Below are 25,619 nucleotides of genomic sequence, written 5' to 3' on the forward strand. Positions count from 1 at the left end.
ACTCTCGAGCCATGTTTTTGTTTGTTTTTGCAAAGTGAGTGACATAATGTCAGCTTGCATATCGTTTAAACAATAATTACGATATTATCGTGAAAGTACGCAAAAATAACAATCTCGATACAGTTCACAGTGCCTTACATATTAGTTTCTTTTTGCCAAAATGTTAAAATTTCATAAAACTTTCAATCACTGACAGATGATTCACGCAAATATGCGATTTTACCACTTGACCTTTCTGACCTCATTCTCAGACGAGCTGCCAGACAGCAGATACTCTTTAGCGTCAAAGAACTCTGATAAGGACTCTGGGATTGACCCTCGACTCTCACTGGACACTTGCTGCAGCAGAGGACGTGACCCATCAAGGACATCCTGATTGGATAAGAAGATAAAATTGGCTTGACTTTGGCCAATAATAATAATAGAACATATAAACACTTAAAAACAGATAACATAAATTTGTTGTTTGTATACCTTCTCAATGATACAATCTAATGTGTTCCTGACTCTGTCTCTTTCTGAGCAAAGATAAGTGTACGCTGACCTAAGAGTGGAATTAACTAGTAGAAGAAAGAAAGGGGAAGAATATGTGTCATTTCATCGTATGGTTCTTGTAATATCAGAAACTATATTTCGAATTATTAATATAATATTAATGATTATATATTAATATATACCATAAGTATTAATATAAATATTGCTGCAAAAACACATGTGAACATTCATACTCACCAGTGCCAGCGAGTCGAAAGAACTCCTCCTGCATCCGAGAGGCTTCCGTGGGAGAGTCTGGACTATCCAGGCATGAGTCTGGTGAAACGGGCTCTGAATATGCCAAGTTTGGATGAGATACGTGCAGACGGGAAGATGAAGTGTCAGGATTCTGCTAGAAAATGACAGATAGTATGTGATGCAGTGTCTAGTACAGTACGTGTAAATTGGAGATATATTTAGAGCCTAAATCTCAATCTTACCTGTAGTGTGCTTTTATTTTCCTTGCTATAATTCTTTGATCTCCATTTTTTGTGTCCTCGTTTCTCTTTTTTGGAGCCTTCAGTCTGGGGTCACACACACACACACACACACACACACACACACACACACACACACACACACACACACACACACACACACACACACACACACACACACACACACACAATAATGTCTAAATAATGACATACAATGAGCATTGGAAACAGTAAAAACAATAACAAATCATGCTGACCTTTCAAACAGTAGTGTACATATATGAAGAGTTCAGGAGGTATCTGGATGTCCCCAAATTAATTTATCATCACATGCGCCTTTTAATCACTACATACAATAATGCAAAACGCACTACCTGCAGAAAGTTAATGGCAGGTGCCGAGAACGCTCGGTGAAGAACTTCCATATTTTTCAGAAGGAGATTTAATTCCAGCAACGATGAATCACACTCCGACAGATCTAACAAAAAGATTACCATTTAGCATTTCATTTTCTTAGTGATGGGTCAGTAAAGCCATCCTGCTTTTTTAAATGTTCTCTAGTATTATCTGAGAGATGAACAGTATTTTGGCCATGATTAATACTTCAGAATAATGTGTCAGTTCAGGTTTTTGCAGCTACCTTTGCAGCACTTCTCCATGTCTTGTGAGTTTTGGAGCCAGCTGTTCTTCAAAAGGGCTAAAGGCTGCTTGGAATGAAATGAACGCTGGGAACACAGAAAAAAAAAAGACAAAAATGTCACATTGCCTTTCTGTGCCACTTGAAAATTACAGGAAAGACTTCAAAGGTTTGGGATCTGTAAGATATATATTAGGAACCATTTAGTCTCCTGTGCCACCATTTTCTTGAATTGAAACCTATCTGGAGTCTCCAGAAGTACAAAGGTTCTCAGTGACTAAGGTAAAGAATCATGAAACTTGACCCTAACTTAATAAAGATCACAAGCCGAAGTGTTGAGAAACACGTGAAGACAGATTTCTTTTTAAAGGCTTTCTCTTGTACCACTGTTTGAAGAATTTATCTTCCAGAATCTGGCAGTAAGTTTTAGAAGTTCATTTTAAGGTCATAATCTCCTACCCTGAAAGGTCCGTCTTACTCATTGTTAGTGGCAGCTCACACCATGACACAATCGCCTCAAGAGTCACTCTCAACCTATCTGTCGATGAAACTTTTTACTGTTTTTAAATCAGTCTGTGAATTCTATTAAGGGTGTGTTCACACTTGAAGTTTGGTTCTTAGTTCTTTTGGAACTAAAAAGACATTGATACATTGAGTCCTGGTTCGCTTAGTGTTTTTAACACTGAACCTAAAGATACAAAACAAATAAAAAAATGGCTTTTATGACGTATATTTTTCAATGGAACTTGTCGAACATCTAAAACATTGCTGTGTGCTGGGCTAAATGCGCTCGCTGTATATACGTACATAATGGTATATGATGGAGCTGACAACTCGTGAAGTGCTTTTAAAATGTGTTAAGGAGTCAAAACAGTAGCAGGAATCCCTCCATCCCACACAAAAAGTAAGATCTGCTGTGAGGAGACACGGTTCTGATGCCTGTACCGAACTGTGATGGGCAACATCGTGACTATGACGAGAAAAAACAGGTATGATTTAGCATTTAGCTCTTTTTAGGGTTGAATCTTGTGTTCGTTTACATGTCTTTGGTCTGTGTTGAGTTCATATTTCAGTCATACTGCACCAAAGTTTGTTTGAAACTAAATTTCATCAGTGGATCTCATTATTATTGTGACTTTTCTAACAGTTTACAGTTTCTTATCCTGTTGATGGGTCTAAAGGCTGACTTTTATACCACACTGTGAATGATTATGGTGTGAGAAGGGTAAATACTCGACTATTGGGGACGGGGTCAGATTGCAGGTGTCGCTCGGGAGGCTCCATGGCTATCTCGTTCTGACGGAACATTCGATGAAGACGTAGTTGCGTCACCCACTTTTCAAACAGATCCCGAGTCTTTGCCTGTGAATGAAAAAGCAAATACAGCTAATGCATGGGCATTGACAAAATGAGAATAAATAACAATTCTTTGCCCAGCATATGTAGGTGTGTGTTGTTTGTGTCTATGCCAATACCTTGAGGTGATAGATACTGTCCTCTGTGTCCAAGTCGATGCACATTGACTTCTTCTTCATGGCCATGACAGAGAGACCAATATCAATGCGACCTCGTAACCTCCCCTTCTTTAGCTGAGAAATCAATCACACAGTAAAGGATGAGAGAGCATCTCTGACAGGTTTTAAGTAATCTTACTGCACATGAGCCTTGAAGAATGTGTGTGTAGTAGGATGAGACTGTTTTTACACTCACATCAGTCCCAGTCTTGGCATATGTAAGGATGCCCCTTTCGAGCAGGAAATATCTCTGTGAAAAAATAATAATTATCACCCTTAGATGAAAGATGCGTGTATTTAAATGTCATTATATTTAATTAGAAAATCATCTGATCACCTTATGCCAGCCTTTCATTGGCCACTTCCTCTTTTTCAACAGCAAACCTTCCTGCTTCTCAGGCTTCTGAATATTTTCAGTTAATCCCCGCAAATCTTCAACCACCTCCCAGCTCTCCTAAAGAATTAGAAAATGAGATAGAAAGAGGTGTACATTTTAAAAAGCTGTGGGAGAACTACAAATCTACAATACCAGATGCCTCAAAAGACATCGTATGTATTATTTGCACACTAGATGTTTTAGCAAGCATCAATTAAGGTCTCTCAGTGAAGATCTGAAGCCGTTTGTCTTGCCTGTCTGTTGTCTTCTGATGAGGAGTTACTCTCTTTCCGTTGTGTAAATGGTGTTGTGCTTGGTGTGGCGGGTGATGTCTTGGGAGACAGTGGTGCAATTTGCTCGTCTGAACTCATCTTGTAGTTAATTTACTGTGGACACAAAAACAGTCAACACTCAACACACAATTGTACACAAGCTACATCATGTGGCCAGCAGAGGGTGACAGAGTCACAGAAAAGAACAAGTGAGTGAGGCAAAGGAGGAAATGACAACCAAAATAAAAAAACATCAGTCAAATCTGTGAGAATGTAAAAGAAGGTAATAGTCATATTGCCATTGGTGGAATTTTCAAATATTTCATACCTACACTAAGTTATGGCCAGTAATATTTGATTTATCCTCTTTCCCCCCCAAAATAAATGATTTTAGTTTGTGTACCTAACATTAATCTAATAGTTGTAATGAAAATCATACAAATTCAACTTAATACAAATCAAAATACGTCAACATACTTAAAAAAAAAAATATATATATATATACAGAAATAAGTAGAAACAAAAAAAGTATGTAAGAAATGTCAGAGACAAATGTCCCTAATAAAGAAAAAACTAAGGAGATCAGAGCAGTTACAGCAAAGACATAATAATAAAATAATAAAAGACAACACAATACATAAAAAAGTATGACATGGTCATATTCCCAAGCAGGCAATATAATACAGGCTTCCAGATCTCTATGAACAAATTTAACTTGTCGTCAATATAATATTTTAATCATTATTTTGCTTTGTAAAAGCCAATTATTTAATGTCAAAAACATGTAAATGGGTCATTGAACATGAAAATATATAGCTGAAAAAATATATTTATCAGGTTATTTTTTATTTACTCCTGAGAGGAGAGAGAGAGAGAGAGAGAGAGAGAGAGAGAGAGAGAGAGAGAGAGAGAGAGTGTGATTATTGCCCCCGCAGGGACACACTGTTCTTGTGCCCCTATCTTTTCTTGTTTCAGTCAGAGTGGACCATGCAATACACAGACACGCACGCACGCACGCACGCACGCACGCACGCACGCACGCACGCACGCACGCACGCACGCACACACACACACACACGGGTATGATACAAAACGTACTCGGTTACTAACGTAACCTCGGTTCTCTCTAGAGAGGGAACGAGTACTGCGTAATATCTTACGCTACAGGGAAAACCTCTTTTCCACGAGATATTGAAGCCAAAAATTATCCTTAATTTTGATTTAATGTAAAACGCTGTGCAGCAGCATGCAGACATAGGCAAGACGGCTCGCTCGCCTATTAGCTGCCCTGCGGCAACAGCAGCAGCCTATCAAGAAAGGCCCTGCGGGACGTGATACCCAATGGGGGGGCTTCGTGCCCATTTCGTCTCGTCCCGCCAGAATAGGCGTGGCCTTGGCCTATAAATACACTCGACAGGCTGATACAAACTGGTTTTCATCGCTGAAGCGAACCGGCGCTGTTTTATGCACGGCAAGATACGCAGTACTCGTTCCCTCTCTAGAGAGAACCTAGGTTTCGTTAGTAACCGAGTACGTTCTCTTACGAGAGTATCTCTCGTACTGCGTAATATCTTACGCTATGGGGAACACAATGCAACACGCCGTGCATACTGGGATCCGACACCAAAGTCCCAAGGGCAGTAGCCCGGGGCTCATATAGTGCATAATCACCGTTGACTCACAAGAGAGTCGGAGAAGAGAGGCTACAAGCATCATTCCCCATGAAATAGCATCCCACAGGAGCTAGTTATGTTAACAGTGTTTCACGCAGACAGGGTGAATGTGTTCAGCCTGAACTGGGTATAAGTACAGGTCATTCAACACCCATGGAACTGTTCTATCGATCAGTGAGCGATGCCCAAGCAAAACTCAGCATTCTGCGCCGACGCAGCGGGGCAGATAGTACTGAATTCTAGACCGACAACAGCTTGGCCTGTAAGGCGGGAACCTCTAGGTTATAAAACCTTATAAATGTAGACGGCGAGGCCCAGCCTGCCGCCATACAGATATCTTGCAAGGGAATCCCGCTACACCACGCCCACGACGAGGCCACGTCTCTCGTGGAGTGCGCTCTGACACCCAAAGGACACTGCAGGCCCTTAGAAGTGTAAGCCAGCGCTATGGCATCAACTATCCATCTGGATAGGCTCTGTTTTGATGCGGCCAGTCCCTTGGAGCGCACGCCAAACAAAACAAAGAGCTGCTCGGTCTGTCTGAAGACAGACGAGCGGGACACATAAGCTCTCAGCGCCCTGACGGGGCAGAGGAGATTAGCATCCTCCTCCTCATTATTCATCGGGAGGGCGCACAGGGAAATAACCTGGGCCCTGAACTGTGTGTTGAGGGATTTGGGCACGTACCCGTGCCTTGGTTTGAGTATGACTTTAGAGTCATTGGGCCCAAACTCCATACATGACGCGCTTACTGAAAGCGCATGTAAGTCCCCTACGCGCTTCACTGAAGCAAGAGCCACAAGAAATACCGTTTTGAAAGACAGGTGTTTCATGCCTGACAAATGGATCGGCTCGAATGGGGCAGCTTTCATGGCTTCCAGAAGCGTAGAAAGGTCCCACACAGGGACTGAGGGGGGTCTGGGAGGATTCAGCCTCCGAGCTCCCCTGAGGAATTGTACGACCAGGTAGTTTTTCCCCAGTGACTGGCCAGACGTTGGTTTTGCAAACGCTGCTATGGCCGCCTCGTATACTTTGAGCGTGGATGGGGTTCTACCCTTATCCAGCAGCTCCTGAAGGAAGGAGAGCACTTCCGTAACCCCGCAGTCTACGGGTGAAAATCCCCGAGCTTGACACCAGGTAGAGAACACCGACCATTTCGAGGCGTAGAGCCGTCTAGTAGACGGGGCTTTAGCCTGCGTGACCGTGTTTTGCACTCCCTCCGGGAGGTTAGCGGGTACCCGTTGATGGCCCATGCGTGTAGGGACCATAAATCCGGGCGAGGATGCCAAATCGAGCCCTTTGCCTGAGAGTAGGTCTCTCCTCACCGGTATAGGCCATGGAGCAGTGCTGGTCAGCTGCATTAGGACTGGGAACCAAATCTGGTTCGTCCAGAGCGGAGCCACGAGCAGCACTGGGCATCCGTTCTCCCTGATTCGTTCCAGCACTTGAGGCAGGAGCGAGACGGGGGGAAAAGCATAGAGGGGGCAGCGGGGCCATACTTGGGCCAGCGCATCCCTGCTCTTGGAGAAAAAGTCCGGACAGTGAGCGTTTTCCTGGGACGCAAACAGGTCCACCTGCGCTCTGCCGAATGTCTCCCACAGCAGTTGGATCGTCTGCGGGTGCAGCGACCATTCCCCTGCTGGGACATTGTCTCTGGACAGTCTGTCTGGTCCCAGATTCAGGTGACCAGGCACATGCGCTGCCTTCAGTGAAAGCAGGTTGTGCTGAACCCAGACCAGGAGGCGTTCCATCAGCCTGTAAAGGTTTCGGGACCTGACGCCACCCTGGCGATTTATGTATGCCACCACTGACATGATGTCCGACCAGACCAGGACGTGGTGGCCTTTTATCTGGGGACAAAAACGCCGTAGCGCGTTGTCGACTGCCAGCATTTCCAGACAGTTTATGTGTAGAAGCTTTTCCCGTTCCGACCACTGGCCAAAGAACGGTCTGCCCTCGAGCAGCACTCCCCATCCCGAGGTGGAGGCATCCGTAGACACCACCGTCACACTCGAGGGAGTCCCCAGACTCACGCCTGACTGATAGCAGTCAGCTATTTTCCACGGTTCCAGAGCAGAAACGCATTTCATGTCGACCCTGAGGCGAAACAGACCAGAGGTCCACGCCCGGGGTGGAACTCGCGCTTACAGCAATAACTGCAGTGGGCGCATGCGAAGCAGGCCCAGCTGAAGTACCGAAGATGCTGAGGCCATGAGACCCAGCATTTTCTGAAACCTTTTGAGCGGGACTATAGAGCCGCGGTGGAAGGATTTCGCGGCGCGCTGAATGTCCAGTCCGCACTATGGCGACAGACGTGCTGTCATAGACAGCGAGTCCAGCACTGTTCCCAGAAAAGAAATTTTCTGGCTGGGAAACAGCGAACTCTTCGCCCAATTGACTGTAAGACCCAGCCTCTCGAGATGCTCAAGTAATGTGGTCCTGTGTTCTATGAGCTCTGAGTGTGATCAAGCTAGAATCAGCCAATCGTGAGAGCCGCGTCCATGCACTTCGTAAATGTACGGGGTGCTAGGGACAGGCCGAACGGTAGGACTGTGTATTGATATGCCTGGCCCTCGAAGGCGAATCTCAAGAATCGCCTGTGACGTAACGCAATCTGTATTTGGTCATAGGCGTCTTTCAGATCTATTGACATGAACCAGTCTCCCTTGCGAACTTGCACGAGGATTTTTCTGGTTGTCAGCATTTTGAACTGGCGAAAAGTGCTTCAAAAGTGCTTTGTTCAATTGCCGCAGATCTAGAATGGGTAAATATCTGCTGTATAGCCCCCCTTCGCTCTGAGCCTGAGATAAATGTTCTATGGCCCCTTTGCTCAGCAGTTTTGCTATTTCGGCTCGAAGTAGATGAGATACTTCTTTGTTTACCATGGTTTCGACAAGCACCGTGTAACGGCGGGGACGTTGAGCGAACTGTAGCGAATAGCCTCTCTTTATAGTGTTCATCACCCATTCCGATATCCCGCGAAGCTTTGCCCACGCATTTGCGTGTATAGCTAGAGGTAGAATGCGATCCGGGCTCTGGCCGCGGCACAGCGGCGGCTGCAGAGCTTCGGTGTGCTGACTGCTGAGACATAAACACTGTGTTTAAAGTGTGCGAGGCGGGCAGCCTGGTCGCGCTCGGTTTCTCTATGACAGATTGTGGAGAGAGAGCGAGCGGGACAAAACCCGTGGGTTTTAGCGTGTCTGTGAGAGAATGTGGGCGCGGGACAGCGGGCACATTTACTGCACTGAAAACACCGTCGGCTTGCACTAACTGAATGTGTGTTGGTTTCGTTTTTACAGAAACCGTGGGACACGCAATGTGTAGTGTTTGTGGGCACTGTGTCATGGGCACATTCACTACGTTTGCACAATCGACATGAGTTGATTTTATTGGTGCTAGCCCTGAACTGTGGCGGGCTGTGTCTGTGTGGGAATGGGCACTGAGACGTGGGCATTCTTACAACACTCATAACACCATCGGCTTTGGCCGGGACACCAGAAAATACACACTTTATTGGATTTATGTGGGTAGCCGTGAAAACGGCTTTTGTGTGCAGGCAAGCGGGCAAATGAACCGGCTTGTTGACTGCTAAATACGCGGGAACAGTCACATTGCATGGAACTGGACAAGCGAAATGTTTCGGTGAAAATCCGGCCGCAGCGAGATTTGAACACCGTCGCTTTCCTAGGATGGCTAGGAAGGCTTTGAGACCTCGGGCTTGATCTCGATCCTCGGCCGGGGCCCGCGCTGAGGGGGGCGGCGTCCAGCAGAGCGAGAGCGCGGTCTCGGTTCTCGGGTCTGGCAGCGCTGAGAAGCGGCGGCGGGTGGTGCGGGCTGTGGCTGTGAGTTCCGGGCAGACGGCTGTTTCGAGCGACCTGCTGCAGAGCTAGAGCAATTGGGGAGGAAGTGCTTCATAGCCTGCAATGTCTTTTGAACCTCCTGGAATCTGTCCGCGAAATCTTTGACGGCAGATCCGAAGAGGCCCGCTGACGGAATGGGCGCGTCGAGAAACACAGAGCACTTCGAGTCCGTCATCTCAGACAGCGTTAACCACAAATGTCTCTCAGCCAGGGTGAGAGAGGCCATGTTCCGCCCAACGGCCTGTGCAGCAGATTTAGCGGGGCGTAGAGCCAGGTCTGTAGCGCTCCTTAAATCCGCAACGCTGATCGATCCCGCGCCTTCCTCGTCCATTTTTCGGAGAAGGTCGGCCTGGAAGATCTGCAGGATGGCCATTGTGTGTAGCGCCGACACAGCTTGCCCGGCGGCGGTTTAAGCGCGACCGTGCATGGCTGACGTCACTCGGCAGGCTTTAGATGGCAACACCGTCTGTGCTCGCCGTCCAGCAGAGGGCGGGCAGAGATGTGTTGCTACCGCTGCTTCCACAGGAGGAAGAGAAAGGTACCCTCTATCTTTCGCACCGTCCACAGTGGAGGATACAGCAGAGGCAGAGGTACGCATCCTGGCCGAGAAGGGGGCGTTCAAGGACCTCGCGACTTCTTCGTGAAGCTCAGGAAGAAAAGGCGCGGGTCTGGACTGTGATGGGGCCTGGTCCTTCTTGAGGAAGCATCCATCCATCCAGTCGGTTGTGCGGGGGCTGCGCGGGCGCCTCCCAGTCGAGGCCGAGGTTTTCGACGGCTTGAGAGAGCAGACGCATCAACTCTGACTCAATGCCAGCCCTTCGTCCAGAAGGCTCGCGAACAGCGGGGGGGAGGTCCACAGAGCTTGCCCAATCCTCGCTGTCCGACGCCAGGATAGAACAGGCCTCGGCTGTTTCGTCGATCTCAATGGCGGAAGCGGTGGCAGACGGCGGCCGCTGTCCGTCGGTGAGCTTTGGCGGGCAGGAGAAGGCTCGGGTGCGCGTTGAGCACGGCGCTTTTGACGGCGCGGCGTAACAGCGGGCTGAAGTGCAGGCTCTGAGAAGGATGCCAGGCGAGTCCTCAGAGTCACCAAAGGGCATCAGCTCCCAGTGAGGGCATCCGCCGTCGCCGAGAGCTGCATGATCCTCACCCAGGCAGGAAACGCAGATGACATGGCGGTCCCCGTGCGGCTGAGTGCGGCTTGGCACGAGCCGCAGGATTTATGCATCTTTAAAAAGACGCTAGCTCTTTTAGAACAATAGAGTGTGAGTCGCAGCGGCGAACACACACTAGCAGTGAAAAAATATCAACGCCGGAAAGCGTAGCAGGTACGGCGGCTGAAGGCGGCGAGGTGAAGGCCAGCGGCTTCAGACTCGAAGGCACGTCCCGCTGTAGGCTTGCACTCAGACGGCTCGGCTTCTCACTCCGGATCCAGCGATGCAGTAGTGCTTCGGTGAAGAGATGAAAATCAGTTTGTGTCAGCCTGTCGAGTGTATTTATAGGCCAAGGCCACGCCTATTCTGGCGGGACGTGGCGAAATGGGCGCGAAGCGCCCCCATTGGGTATCACGTCCCGCAGGGCCTCTCTTGATAGGCTGCTGCTGTTGCCGCAGGGCAGCCAATAGCGCGCGAGCCGTCTTGCCTATGTCTGCATGCTTCTGCACAGCGTTTTACATTAAATCAAAATTAAGGATAATTTTTGGCTTCAATATCTCGTGGAAAAGAGGTTTTCCCCGTAGCGTAAGATATTACGCAGTACGAGAGATACTCTCGTAAGAGAACTACTACATTGCTCATCTACATCAGCAGCGTCACAATTTTTCATGACACCATGTGACCTTTTGAAAATAAGTTGAAAGCATTCTGAAAATGGGAGTGTTTTGTTTGCATGATGCAACAAATATGATGTGTTGCCTCATTGATTCTCCCACAACAGAACAAGAGGCTTTCAATCAATACCCAAAACTTTTAAAATCTTGCGAGCAACAGTTTTATGGAAGAGTTTTTAGATTTATGGAGCGGTCAGGTGATTCATTCATTTACCCTGACTGAGCAGGTTTAACAAATCAGACAAAAACTTAACCATCAGTGACAGCAGAGGACTTAAAGTTCTTAAATATGTAATAGCTTTTTCACATACAGTTTTGATGCTTACACACACACACACACACACACACACACACACACACACACACACACACACACACACACACACACACACACACACACACACACACACACACACACACACAGTATATATATTGATGTAATTATATATATATTTTGATGTAACTTTGTGCATCAAGTTATTAAAGCCAAACATAGTTAGTTACTTACATAGTTTCGATGCTCATACCCATGTATCTTTGATGTAAAGTTAAAGGAATAGTTCACTTTAAAAATGAAAATTCTGACATTTACTCTCCCTCAAGTTGTTTCAAAGCTGTATGAATTTCTTTCTTCTGCTGAACACAAAGGAATATATTTTGAAGAATGTCGCTAATCAGACAATATTCCATAGTTTGGAAAAAAAATACTATGGAAGTCAATGGGGTCCATCAACATTCTTCAAAATATCTTCTTTTGTGTTCAGCAGAAGAAAGAAATTCATACAGGTTTGCAACAACTTGAGGGAGAGTAAATGATGACAGAATTTTCATTTTTAAGTGAACTATTCCTTTAAGTATATTAAAATGGCTCAGCATATATTTGTGCATGAAATTACAGATACAAAATTACAAGATACATTACAGATACCTGACTGGACCACATTATTTGGAGAGTTTCATAGCACTTCAATTTGAAAACAACACAAAACTGTAGAACTAACAAAATCTAAATGTGAAAATATGATCTGACTTTTAATCTGAGACTTTTGCGATTTTTATAAACAAGTCAATGGTTTTTATAAACAGTCTGTCCCACTCACATTTACACAATTATTAAACACAAACAAAACGTCCTAGGTAAACAACTGTCAAACTACTTCAGAGTGACCACAAACTAAAAATGACTGTATATACGTCCACACCCAGCGACATACACCTACAACATGTATGGAACGTTTACAATACATACACTGTTAAATGTTTAGGCTAAAGCATTAAAGAGGGAGTACATGGATAGGAGAAATAGACAGAGTGACAACGCAGACTACTAATGCTCAGGAAATTTGAGTCACCAGGGCAAATTTGTGGTAAACACACACACACACACACACACACACACACACACACACACACACACACACACACACACACACACACACACACACACACACACACACACACACGTGTAACTGAGCCTCTCTTGCCTTGGGATAAATATATTGTTATTCCACACAAACACACAGTAATTTCCCGAGCATTCGAGGGGGTCACTTGCTTATATCTTTTTATTTTATTTAAAATGTATGTATGTTTGAGAATCTGGGTGTAAATACCAGTAACTCTAGTTAGAGTTTACAAACTCACAGTCTGATTTTTGTTTAGTTCGCAGAGCCAGACTTGTCTAAACCTAGACTGAGGCATGTGTGTAGACAAGAATGCGTGCGCATCCGAATGCATGTTGGTGTTTAGTAAAAAATTATTTCCTGTGGTTTTGCATCTCCGCGTTTGTAAACACTACAAACATTTCGGCATGAACTGCCCTGCAAATATTATTTACATTTCTGCTTATCATGCATAAGGTGTTGCTAAAACACATGCTTATGCTTTTTGAGTTACTAATCTCATAAAAATCAACATTTATGAAAGAAAAGTTTCACAAAATAGGTGAAGTTCCCTTATCGGGAAGATTTGCAAATACGGAAAGGCAGGGCTTTCCTTTAACCATTTTCTTTCCTATTAGTATGCTGACAAAAGATTCAAAAGACAGCAGCACACAAATAATACAGCAATAAGGGAGTTAGCGATGATGCAAACTGTGGGGAAAAAAAATATCACTGTACCACAGAACATTGTTTTATATAAAAAAAACGATAACAAAAAGTATGATAAAAAATACCATTGTTCAAATTATAATTACATTTATTGATACTAATAATGATCAAATAACTAGATTTAGTAATTAGATTAAGCTTTCAGATAACGGTATATACATACACACACACATATATATATATATATATATATATACACACACACATATATTCATGTTTTTTTTAAAGTCTTATGCGCATCATGACTGCATTTATTTGATCAAAATACACTAAAATGGCAATATTGTGAAATATTATCACAACTTAAAATAACATTTTAATATAATATTAGATATTAATAAGTAATTTATTCATGTGATGGCGAAGCTGAATTTCCAGCAGCCATTACTCCAGTCATCAATGTCACATGATCCTTCAGAAATCACCTTAATTCCATTGCATATGGGTGTAAGTGTTCTTATATGGCTCTTGGGAGAGAGGGGATGTGTTCTTTCTTCTTTGGTTACGTTTATTCTTTATTTAAATTTTGTATTGCATGCTTCATTCATTTTAGAAAATAATAAAGAGAGGTGCATACAAAGAAATTCTTATATGCTGATGTGGTGCTCTTATTATTAACAATGTTGTAAATATTTGTGCTGCTTAATATTTTTGCAGAAACTGTAATTAATTCTTTCTCAGGATTAGAATAGAACGTTCAAATAAGCAGAATTTATTTGAAACAAAAGTATTTACTGTCACCTTTGATTACTTTAATGCATCTTTGCTGAATAAAAATAGAATAAAAAAAAAAATCTTATGGGCCCCAAACTTATATAAATCAGATTTCTGAGCCAGGACTTTCCATTTTAAGGCACTGATACTCACAAGCAAAGTTATTTTGGTTCTTCACTTTTTGGTTAAGAAAATAAAAAAAAGGTTTGAAATAAGTGAGCATCAATATACTGTTAGCGAACATCCTGACGTCCCTGATCCCTGTGGTAGATTGGTACACTCTGTTTGACATTGAGCACAGGTTGCTTTGTCTCATGAGGGTGAGTAACCTATGATGTAAACAGACAACGCCGACACAGTATGATCAGCGTTAGTTGTAATGCCAAACAACAAAAACCAATGGACTGACATTGTCTAATCTATACTGACATTTATGGTATGTGAAAACACAAACACGCACAAAATATGAGACCTGTATAATACATGTCAATCATTAACACCACATAAAATAGTCATTGCAGTAAATGGGCTGTAGGTTTAGGGCTGTGGGAACAAGGGCACAGAAGCATATCGAAATACAGTTATGAGAAATACAGAATCATCTGAGGATAGATCAAAAGGAGTAAAGGTTGTTTGACTTAATGAACAATGAGCAGTTTATTGTGGGTGAGCGTACAATGAAAAGTGCAGTTAAACCAAGTAAGCGATGTCGAGCGAAAAACCAACATAACCCTTGGCTTGATGTGTTTGAAAAATGCTTCAGTCACATGATTGAGTAAGCATTATCTCACAGGAGCAATGAACGCTAACCAAATAAAGTATATTGGTAAGATATTGGACTACTCATGTATTAGGGCTGCTCAATAATGGCAAAAATCACAATAACGATTCTTTTTGATCAATATTGAAACAACTATTATTTAACACAATTATTAGTGGGCTATATGATCTAGCCTAAGTCGTATTTTACAATAGGAGTCATTTTAAATATCAGTGAAATTTCACAATTGACACAATTATCGAATTAACTAATACTAGGTTAACTAACGTAAGAAATGTCCTCAAAATAATTACATAAGACAAGTAAACAGTCAGCAATACAATAAGAACAAATAAATACAATAGAACAAAAATAATACAACTTAAATAAACAATGTCTTAAGTTTTGCAGGAAGATGTACTAACAGTATTCATACAGTGCATCTGGAAAGTATTCACAGCGCTTCACTTTTCCCACATTTTGCCATTTTTACAGCCTTATTCCAAAATGGATTAAAGTCATTAGTTTCCTCAATTCTACAAACAATACCCCGTAATGACAACTTGAAAGAAGCTTGTTTGAAATCTTTGCAAATTCATTAAAAAAAAGTACATAACTATTCACAGCCTCTGCTCAATACTTTGTTGAAGCACGTTTGGCACCAATTACAGCCTCAAGTCTTTTTGAGTATTATGCTACAAGCTTGGCACACCTATGCTTGGGCAGTTTCTCCTATTCTTTGCAGAACCTCTAAAACTCCATCAGGTTGGATGGGGAGCATCCAACAGGGTTCAAGTCTGGGGCTCTGGCTGGGCCACTCAAGGACATTCACAGAGTTGTCCCGTAGCCACTCCTTTGTTATTTTGGCTGTGTGGTAAGGGTCTTTGTCCTGTTGGAAGATGAACCATCTCCCAGTCCCTGCCGCTGAAAAACATCCCCACAGCATGATGCTGCCACCGCCACGCTTCACTGGAGGGATGGTATTGGCCAGGTGATGAGCGGTGCCTGGTTTCCTCCAGACATGATGTTTGACATTCAGGCCAAAGAGTTCAACTTTCTTTCATCAGACCAGAGAATTTTGTTTCTCATGGTCTGAGATTCCTTCAAGTGCCTTTTAACAAACTCCAGGCAGGCTTTCATGTGCCTTTTACTGAGGAACGGATTCCGTCTGGCCACTCTACCATACATACCTGATTGGTGATGTGCCGCAGTGGTTGTTCTTCTAGAAGATTCTCCTCTTTCCACAGAGAAATGCTGGAGCCCTGTCAGAGTGACCATCAGGTTCTTGGTCACCTCCCTGACGAAGGCCTTTCTCCCCCGATTGCTCAGCTTGGCCGGGCAGCCAGCTCTAGGAAGAGTCCTGGTGGTTCCAAACTTCTTCCATTTATGGATGATCTGTTCATTGGGACCTTCAATGCTGCAAAAATGCCCAGGTCTGTGCCTCGATACAATCCTGTCTCGTATGTCTACAGACAATTCCTTGGATTTTATGGCTTGGTTTGTGCTCTGACATGCACTGTTAACTGTGGGACCTTATATAGAAAGGTGTGTGCCTTTCCAAATCATGTCCAATCAACTGAATTTCCCACAGGTGGACTCCAATCAAGTTGTAGGAACATCAAGGATGATCAGTGGAAACAGGATGCACCTGAGCTCAATTTTGAGTGTCATGGCAAAGGCTGTGAATTTTTCGTTCATTATTATTCTTAATGAAAAACCCATCAACAAAACAGTACAATGACAAACGTAAAACATATAGCCTAACTTTTAATAACAAAACGAATAAGACGGCTTTATTAACAAAATGAATAAGTACGTAGGGCTGCACAATATATCGAAATGATCGAAATATCGCAAATGTATATATATATATTGCGATATGCATATCGCAACGGCTTGCAATAACTGGGGTCATGAACAAAAGACAAAGAGAAAATCACTCACTGCTCTTGGCTAAATAACTTATGTAGCTTTAACAAGAATCAGGATACATTTAATTCATACAGTGAAAACTAAGCAGAGGTTTTTTTTTTTTACATTTGATTATTCCGTTTCTGTTGTTAACTAAACCTAATGTAGGCCTTCCTGAAACCCTAAACCCCCTGGTTGACACTGATGTTAAAATAACACTTCTTATGCTACAGTAAAACACTGCTGTTCACTTTCAGAAGTTGTAGGGATGTTTTCTTGTCACAAAAAGAATGTGAAACACGTATGTAGGTTATATAATTTTAAATATAATTTAAGTTTATTTTACACACTTTAAGCATTATCATATCGCATATCGAATTATTTAATGAGTCATCGCATATCGCAAATTTCTTCAATATCGTGCAGCCCTACACGACAGCCTCAACTTAGCTCCAAAAAGCACATCAATCCATCATAAAAGTAATCCATATGGTTCAGGGAATTATTAATAAAGGCCTTCTGAAGTGAAGCGATGCATTTTTGTAAGAAAAATATCCATATTTTTTAACTTTATAAACTATAATCACTGGCTTCCGGTTAACGGCCGTACGCGAGTCTAGTTCCAGCGAAAGAGTGGCCTTTTTTTGGTCCAGAGACTTCTACAGAGGATATAGCCTATGTACTTTTTTATTTCTTTGATTCCACTTCTATTATTGATTGCTATCAGGATGTTAAGACAGTTTCAACCAGTATAACAAAAAGTGTTACTAAAAAGTTTTGCCCTCCCTATCTTTAAGAGCTAATGCAAGGATCCTGTTGCACGTGTATTCTTCTTTCTAAACTTTGCACATTTACTTAAGACATAACCCACTGTGTTTACATGAATGATCTCCAAAAAGGGATTTTGACAATTTTTGTGTACGCATTTAGGTGCGTGTACGAAGCCCATTTGATATCCACATTTGGCTCCGACTCGGAGCGCGCTCACAGAAAGCTGCCTGGGGAATAGTTACTCTTTTACTGCTTAATGCATTTTTTAATAACACTGTTTAATATCAAACACGTCCCGCAGTTTAGCAACAGTAAACTTCATTTACAATACTCACTTATTTGGCTGCAATGGATGTTAAGTTGGTGCTTTTAGGGAGGAACGAAAGCGCACCGCTGTGGAAAGGAAGGTGCGTTGGACGGAATGCGGCAGTAGCACAATAATAATTTTACCTCGATTAGCCTATTTTGTTTTCATAATCCTTAGAAGCCAAAGTCAAAAATCAATTACGATTAATCGCACAGCCCAATCATGCACCATATTGTGTCAAAGGCCAACAATGAAGAGCCAATTTGACTACTTTTAATTTGAGTCTCCTTCACTTCCTCGAATGCCACTTGAGATCTATATCTTTCAACTCGGAAAGAAGGCCACAGCCATGTATTATATTATAAAAGGTCTTGTGTGGCTGTAAAATACACCAGTTTGTTTTATCACAAGATTGTGCATGAGTACATTTGGGAAAAACCTATTAAAACAGCTCATATGCCACACAAGTAATTTCAAACCACTTAAAACCACCATGAAAGTTCCACTAAACCACAGTGATTGACACGACAATATGACAATGTTCCTCCTTGTCTAACAAATAAATAAAAACTACATAAAATTAAGTGTCAAAGGAGAATGCAACACAATAATTGCTTTTATGGCACACAACCTTAAGGTGGATTACAATGTTAGGCAGCTCAGGAACCTTTCACTGTCATTGTATGAAGAAATAAAATGCAATGAAAATGAAGTGTGACTGAAGGTGTCAGTCCCTTACATTCTGCCTAATATCTCATTTTGCCTTCACAGAAGAAATAAAACCATACAGAAACAACATAATGGTAAATGATGACAGACGTTTCAATTTTGGGGAAACTCTCTTTAAGTAATTAATCATTTTAAAACCACCTAAAATTGAACTTAGCTACATTAATGTCACACACTACAATAAAGTCACTTTAATATAATGATAGGGAGCCACATTTGACGATGTCCCCAGGTCTCTAATAATAAATAAACAACAACAAAACTACAAGGAATGTGAATAAAAGGACGCATTGCATAAAATATTTGCATTCGTGGCGCCGTCGTAAGCAATACGGGTTCTTTTTCTGTTGCCACAGCAACGCAATGTGCCTACGACTGATCATTCACAATGTAAACGACTAGGACTCCATACAAATGAAAGTGAATTGTGACCGAGGACTTCAAAAATCTAAGACCTCTCAACGCAATGTAAAAACCGTGCGGTGCCTTAAAAAGTAAGAGAAAAAGATTTAGTAAAGGAAACACTGTGTAAACTTAGGCTCATCGATGAGTCAGTCTATCCATGATGAGGACAGGAAGTTTTTAGGGTTTCCAAAGCAAAAGACACTAAAAACAAACGTTGATTGGCTATCGAGGCTGAGTTAACAAAACACACTTATATTTATGTGTTGGATGTGTACATTCACTGAATGTCAAAGGGAGGTTTAGCACAAGGTAAAAGTGGCTATGAATCGATTACAATAACTTACTTCTCTTACAACAAGCTAGGATTTATTTTATCATTTAAATACATATAAAATGTCTCCCTGTGTAAAATGAACACAAACTCAGTGCCTACCACAGTTGCCAGGTAGAGAATGACAGCGTGGCGCGGCGGCGGCTCTGTCGTCGTGTCACCGACGGTCCACTTATAAAATCGCCTTATCAGCACATTTATACTTTGGACCAAGTGGCTGACACCGGGTTCACCATCCCTGTTGTTCTACCTGCCGAAGTCAGATCTTAGGTAACTTCGCTTCAGAGAAGATTATCGCGAGCGAAATGTCCGTGACGCACCGCTGTAATCCGAGAGTGAAGGGGAAGGTGGAGGCGACGGCGACCGCAAGTTTTAAGTTTAGTGTTTCCAGCTCAGGTTTGAACCTCGGGCTGTGTTTTGAGTTCCGCGGTGAGGCGAGGAAGAGGGGGTGGGACATCATGATAATTGACGTGTAGGAAGCAAATGAAAATCCACAGAAGAGTTAGCATGTCGCCCTATCCAGAGACTGCATTTCGAAACACAACAGAGACCATTACGTAATTCAGGTAGCCTACGCCCAGGTAGAGCTAGCCTGTGTGGCAAGCCGTTTTAGCTTAAAATGTTCCCAGCGTAACTCGTCATAATTTTATTTGTACTAACTAAGAATTAAATTAGACAGCTCTACAATTCAATTCTTACAAGTAGCCTGACAATTACAGTCAGAGAGCTATCTAATTCGATTCTTGGCTAGAGCTCTCTAATTCAATTATTAGCTAGGTTAACTAAAGTAACCATCACAATTACAGATAACTACTATTGAATTTTTAGTAGTCGTCTCTATTGACTTCCATTCATTTTTAATCAGAGAGCTCTACAGTACAATTCTTACTTGTAACTATTACAATTAGAACTCTGTAATATAATTATGATTAGTAAGAATTGAATTAGAGATCTATCTATCTATCTATCTATCTATCTATCTATCTATCTATCTATCTATCTATCTATCTATCTATCTATCTATCTATCTATCTATCTATCTATCCTGGAGAATAACCACCTGATCTGTGAGAGTAACAAAAGTTATAATGTATATGGAAGAGGGAATCCATCTCCCATTCACTAAACATCAGTATGGTTCTATGATTAATTTATGTTGCTAGACAAATCTGCTTCTTTGCATGTCATCCCAGGGTTGCCTTAACAACGTAGGTTTTAGTTCATTGCCAACACCCATCTACGCTAAAGAGGGAATCCTCCCTACATCGGAATTCACCAAACCACTGAACTTGACTCAGGTATGTTTTAGAAGATAGACACATAAACCCATTCACAGATACCACCAGAGTGCAAAACTTTAAACAATGAAGTGTGAGTGACGTCAAACAGTCAGCTCTGGGAAAAGTCTGCAAGCACTGAAACAATAGTGCTTTCCCATGACAGCGGGCAACAAGAACAGCATACGGAAAATATGACACAATAGATGATTTCTCTGGTACATTTCTTATTTGCCACCTTTTACTTGCCTAATTGTCTATAATAGTAATATTAGTCATTATGCCATTGTAGAAGTTAAGTCAATTCCATTGGAAAGTGAAATCATTATTGACAAACTTCTCCGAACACCCAGCTTTATTTAGAGGGGTCATCTCAAGAGAATTAAAATAGTATTTTGGAAAATTTGAAATTCTTCCCTTAAAAGATCTACTATTCAGCATTCATTCTCTGATTTATGTTTTTATTAAGTGGTTGACACATGAAAACAATAGAAGACACACGGTAAAATACGCACAAGTGTTTATAGTGTATTTATATTTTGTTTATATTGTTTTATTATATTATTAAACTGACTGTAGATTATGAGCATAAACATCTTCCTTCACTCTGCCCCATTTTACCAAATCAGGCACCAGTTTTTTACTCTAAAAAGCCCTAAAACAACAAGTTACATTTTACAAACATAATGCTAAACACAAAGCATCAGCAACACAGGCTCCTTTACATATAGGCAAATGTGTGGAATTTTATCAGATGGCTGCATTACATAAAATAGTAAAAACATTGAAAACTCAGTTTGTAAACTTTAAGTTTTATAAATGTACAAAGCTGAGCATGACAGTTCTAAGACAGAGACATAGCAATATGGTTAAATGATTCACTGAGTGATAATTCACAAAATAATAAACGTGTTAATCAGAAGTTTATTCAATATTAATGTTGCATTGCTGAGAAAACACTCCTTAAAAGTGAAAGGATTATTGTGAATAGAGGTGATGTAATTTAGCCAGCCATCTAGTGGCTGTGTGTGTGCAGTTTGACAAAACTAGAAGATCTTCGGAATGCATATAAATGAAATGCTTTTTTTTTAAGAAAGGAATTTTTAAAATATGGAAAAAGATTACGATTAGGGAGAAGCAAAAAAAAAAAAAAGAAGAAAAAAAAGATAGCATCACTGTCGATAAAAAAAGTAATTGTAGTCTGATTATGAGTATTTTAAAACATAATATAATCTAATTACAAGTACACATTTTTTAATTTTTTTTATCTAACTGCCTAATCCAGATTACATGTTATCAGTTACTACCCACCAGACTAGATCAGTGTTTCCAAACCCTGCTCCTGATGGAGGCACATCAACACTACACATTTTGGATGTCTCCCTTATCTGACCCATATATTTCTGGTTTTGGAATCTGTACTAATGAGATGAGTTGAAAACAGGCGTGTTTTTATTTGAAGAGTTCAAAAATGTGTAGTGTTGGTGTGCCTCTAGGAACAGGGTTGGGAAACTGGACTAGATAAACACTGGGCAGTTGTACAGTAAACATAAACTACTTCTGATAAAACAGCGAACTCTGGTGGTGAATAGGAGTAGTGTTAGGTCCGATTCGAGAGTAGGCTAAATCATTAAAAATGGATTATTAAAATGTATTTATTCATATTAATTAATATCTGTTAATTTATGATAATTATTTGTTATTAATAAAATATTTATATTGTATGTTTGCAAAATGTGTTACAGAAAACATGTTTTAAAATGGTGTGAATTTCTTCAAATATTTTATCAGATCAACTCTTTTCTGATTCCTACGGATCCCCAGCGAAAATCCTCATGGTCCTTGGAATGTACCTCTTTGGATTACTCCATAAGAGTGTCTTCCTCCCAAACAATACCAAAATAAACCAAAGCAATGCTAAAATAACTTTTCTTGGTTTTATCTAATTTTATTAGTCTGAAGTGAATTAAAATGTTCCACATAATGGATGGTTTATTAATACACAGTAGGCCAATGTGGTCACAAACTGAAAGCATACACACTTATCCATATGCAACTATACCTGCTTGTCAAGGTCAGTGATAGAAATGGCTATGATCTAAATTGAAAGAATTTTAAAGAATGTTCACATGCAGTGAAAAAGTGAAATCACTTACACATTCTCAGTCACTTTGTTGCCTTTTAATTTTTTTGGGCCAACTTTGTGCTTGCCACCAGCCTCAACTGTGTGACTCTGAGAGCATTTCTGCACAAAGATCTTCTTTCCTTTTGCCATGTCTTCTCCCATTTTTATGTCATAAAGGAAAATGGTCACAACAGATGGATCTGAAAAAAGAGAGGATAGCTTGGACAACTTTATAGTAGCCTAGTCCTATATGTTACTACAGAAATTGATTTTCAAAAATAAATATTCACTGGAGTAAAACCCGACAGGAAATTACTTCTCTAAAATAAAACGCAGGATAGCTAATCCATGAACACCGTTATAAAACAATGCGAATTAAAGGGTAACTAAACCCCTGGTCAAAGCCTGACTCCACCCACTGGCAATATTTGAAAAGTGCTGGAAAAGTGGGCAGAGCCCAGCGGAGATAGAGGGGACGAACCGAGGGCGGGGCTGAGCGGAGGGGGGGGGGCGTGCACCTGAGACCCGCAGTGACAGCTGCTGTCAAACTAGCTAAAATGGAGTGACGCAAGTATGCAACAGAGCAGTCATTTGAAGTCGAGAACTTTTCTCCCCCACCTTCACCTGAAGTGGAGGAGGGTGAATTGTCTGTGGACACCAGCTCAAACTGCGGTCTTGACTCCCGCATCGCGATCGGCATCCGATTATTCTTATATTCAGTCATTTTGAGGTAATTTTTTCCAGGATTATTATTACTATTACGTTCATTATATTTTGCTGCTATGTGAAGAAATAATCAGCAAATCGCGCCGGCGCGTTTGTCGACACCAAATGATTAACTTTAGCCTAATAAGAAGGAACATAAATTGTGATTAAAAATATATGCTCACTCACATCATGACGCCGCTGCGGTGGTGGAGTTCATGCAGGAAGAGCAGCGTTTGGCAGCGCGAGCTGTGTGGATGACACGCACCTCCATTGCGTTGGAGAAGCAATCCCACGTAAAATGCAGGTTGCACACTGGAGCGATAGGCGAGATTACCCTGCAAACAAGCCCGCACTGGCCCTTTCCGGGCCCACTTAGGGCTAGCCTAAGGGCCCCCAGCAGGCTGCTAGCGCAGGGCCCATGAGAATTTGCTCATTGGCAAAACGTTGGCCCTGCATGGGCAGCCCTCACTTAGCCCTCAGGAAGCCCTCACTAAGCCCACACAGGGCCCGCACACACAGGGCCCGCAGAACGTTGGCCCTGCATGGGCAGCCCTCCCTTAGCCCCCAGGAAGCCCTCACTAAGCCCACACAGGGCCCGCACACACAGGGCACTATTCAACTAAAACAAAAGATCTTGTTCACAATTATTTATTTTAATTTTATTTTTTTCAAAATTAATCTGTTTCACTATAAATACTTTTCGGCTACTATAACTATAAGTCTTTGGGAAAAACAATTATTCTATACATCTGAAATGAATGCAGTCACCACAAAAATGTACAGTAGTCAAAGGGATTTCAAATCAATGTATTTATTAAATACAAAATATAAAACATTCAATTCAGGTCAATACAGGTTAATAAAGGTAATTTAACACTCTGAAAGGGACTAAAAATCATCCATACAAATATAAAAATAATTCAAATAAACATAAAAATACCTTTGCTGAAAAAATAAAAAAAAGTTTGGTGTGCTAATCATTCATTGGCAAAGTTCACTCTTCCCCCGAGGTCTCTTGACTAGTCAGCAGACGGTGGTACCGCTCCTTTCGTCCACCCGCTCTGTCTCTTGAATTCCGCAGCCACACCTTTATCTCACTCTCAATTTCGGAATCACGAGGACTTGGCTGAAAGGAACATTTTCTTACAGCCTCTGAAAAGCAAATAGGCATGAGACAACATGGTGTATGGGAAGTAATTAATACATGCCATTTCTAATACCACATGCTTACCTGTTACAACCCTCTTTAGCCTCAGGCTCTGAAAAGGTCTCTTTTGGTTTGAGCCATTCCAGTTCAATTGAGTGGCTAAAGAATGGCCAATCAATGTTGTCAATATTCTCCTAGTTGCTACCTGGACATTACACCCACCAATGGTTCCTAGATAGGCAGTCTAACAGGAAGGAACATACACAAATTAAAAAGGGATTTTTCAATAAAATGTCAACAGCAGCTAATTATTAGGTCCATAGATAGACAACTAAAAACAAACAAATATACAGCAAACAATAAAGTTTCAATACGTATTAATTGCGAAGGGCTTTCACTGTGACTGTGGTTGATGAACATAAATCCTCTCTGTCTGCATGTGAGAGAGAGAGAGAGAGAGAGAGAGAGAGAGAGAGAGAGAGAGAGAGAGAGAGAGAGAGAGAGAGAGAGAGAGAGAAAGAGAGAATGCACACAGTACTTACATCTACTGTGTTTACGTGAATACTCGACTTGGCATTTTGATAAATTTTTGTGTTTATTTGGCCATTTAGGAGCACAACGGAAGACAAAGGCTATGCTTGTCTGTGTTGCGCTCGGAGCATGTGCAAAGAATTCCGTTCTCTTTCCCGACTTATCGCACTTTTAATATTTCTTTTCAATATACTGCACATCCTGCTTTTTTTTTTGGTAAGTATCCTCTAAACACAGTTGGTTATGTCTTAAATAAGCATAAAAGTTTTTAACAGAAGCGGCAATTCCCCGGTTGTATGATGAAGTTAAGCGAGATATTCTGCTGTCACTCTCTTAACCCTGAGCATGTCGATCAATTTTTGTTTCTGCATACAAATATGAAAATGTAATCATTTAAAATAATTTCAACGTAGAAGAAATTACTTTATTCGGTGCGCATTCCAACACTTAAGACGAAATTGTTAAATAATATTTTTTTGACTTTCACAAAAACTCTTGTGGATGTATGAGCATAAAATACCACTGACACCCCACAACCTTGTGAAAATCCTTCCCAGAAGAGCGAAAGTTATTGCAACTGCAAAGGGGGGACCAAGTCCATGTTAATGCATATAGACTTGAATGGCATGCCATTTAAGTTCTTGAGGGTGTAATTGCATACTTT

At 41.6% G+C, this 25,619-nt stretch overlaps 1 protein-coding gene and 1 pseudogene across 2 annotated transcripts in view; both read right to left on the reverse strand.

Annotated features, from left to right (window-relative positions):
- The window catches only part of osbpl3a (oxysterol binding protein-like 3a), a 30,687-nt gene extending 10,396 nt beyond the window's left edge, over window positions 1-20,291 (reverse strand). Inside the window, exons 1-12 of one of the 2 annotated variants that reach the window (XM_077195439.1) lie at window positions 19,270-20,291; window positions 3,753-3,884; window positions 3,460-3,576; window positions 3,319-3,372; window positions 3,084-3,197; window positions 2,842-2,970; window positions 1,612-1,696; window positions 1,346-1,449; window positions 975-1,058; window positions 733-886; window positions 475-560; window positions 241-372 (exon numbers count right to left, since the gene is read on the reverse strand). In XM_077195439.1, coding sequence (XP_077051554.1) covers window positions 241-372; window positions 475-560; window positions 733-886; window positions 975-1,058; window positions 1,346-1,449; window positions 1,612-1,696; window positions 2,842-2,970; window positions 3,084-3,197; window positions 3,319-3,372; window positions 3,460-3,576; window positions 3,753-3,869 — 1,176 coding nt within the window. In that variant the 5' untranslated portion in view covers window positions 3,870-3,884; window positions 19,270-20,291. The remainder of the gene's footprint in view (window positions 1-240; window positions 373-474; window positions 561-732; window positions 887-974; window positions 1,059-1,345; window positions 1,450-1,611; window positions 1,697-2,841; window positions 2,971-3,083; window positions 3,198-3,318; window positions 3,373-3,459; window positions 3,577-3,752; window positions 3,885-19,269) is intronic. The other variant, XM_077195440.1, reaches the window with a different exon arrangement.
- On the reverse strand, window positions 15,532-22,731 carry LOC143701490 (uncharacterized; annotated as a pseudogene).
- Between the last annotated feature and the right edge of the window lie 2,888 nt (window positions 22,732-25,619).

Source organism: Siphateles boraxobius, unplaced genomic scaffold (assembly GCF_051911475.1).
Source record: "Siphateles boraxobius isolate OS27281-9 unplaced genomic scaffold, OSU_SipBor_1 33, whole genome shotgun sequence".
NCBI lineage: Eukaryota > Metazoa > Chordata > Actinopteri > Cypriniformes > Leuciscidae > Siphateles > Siphateles boraxobius.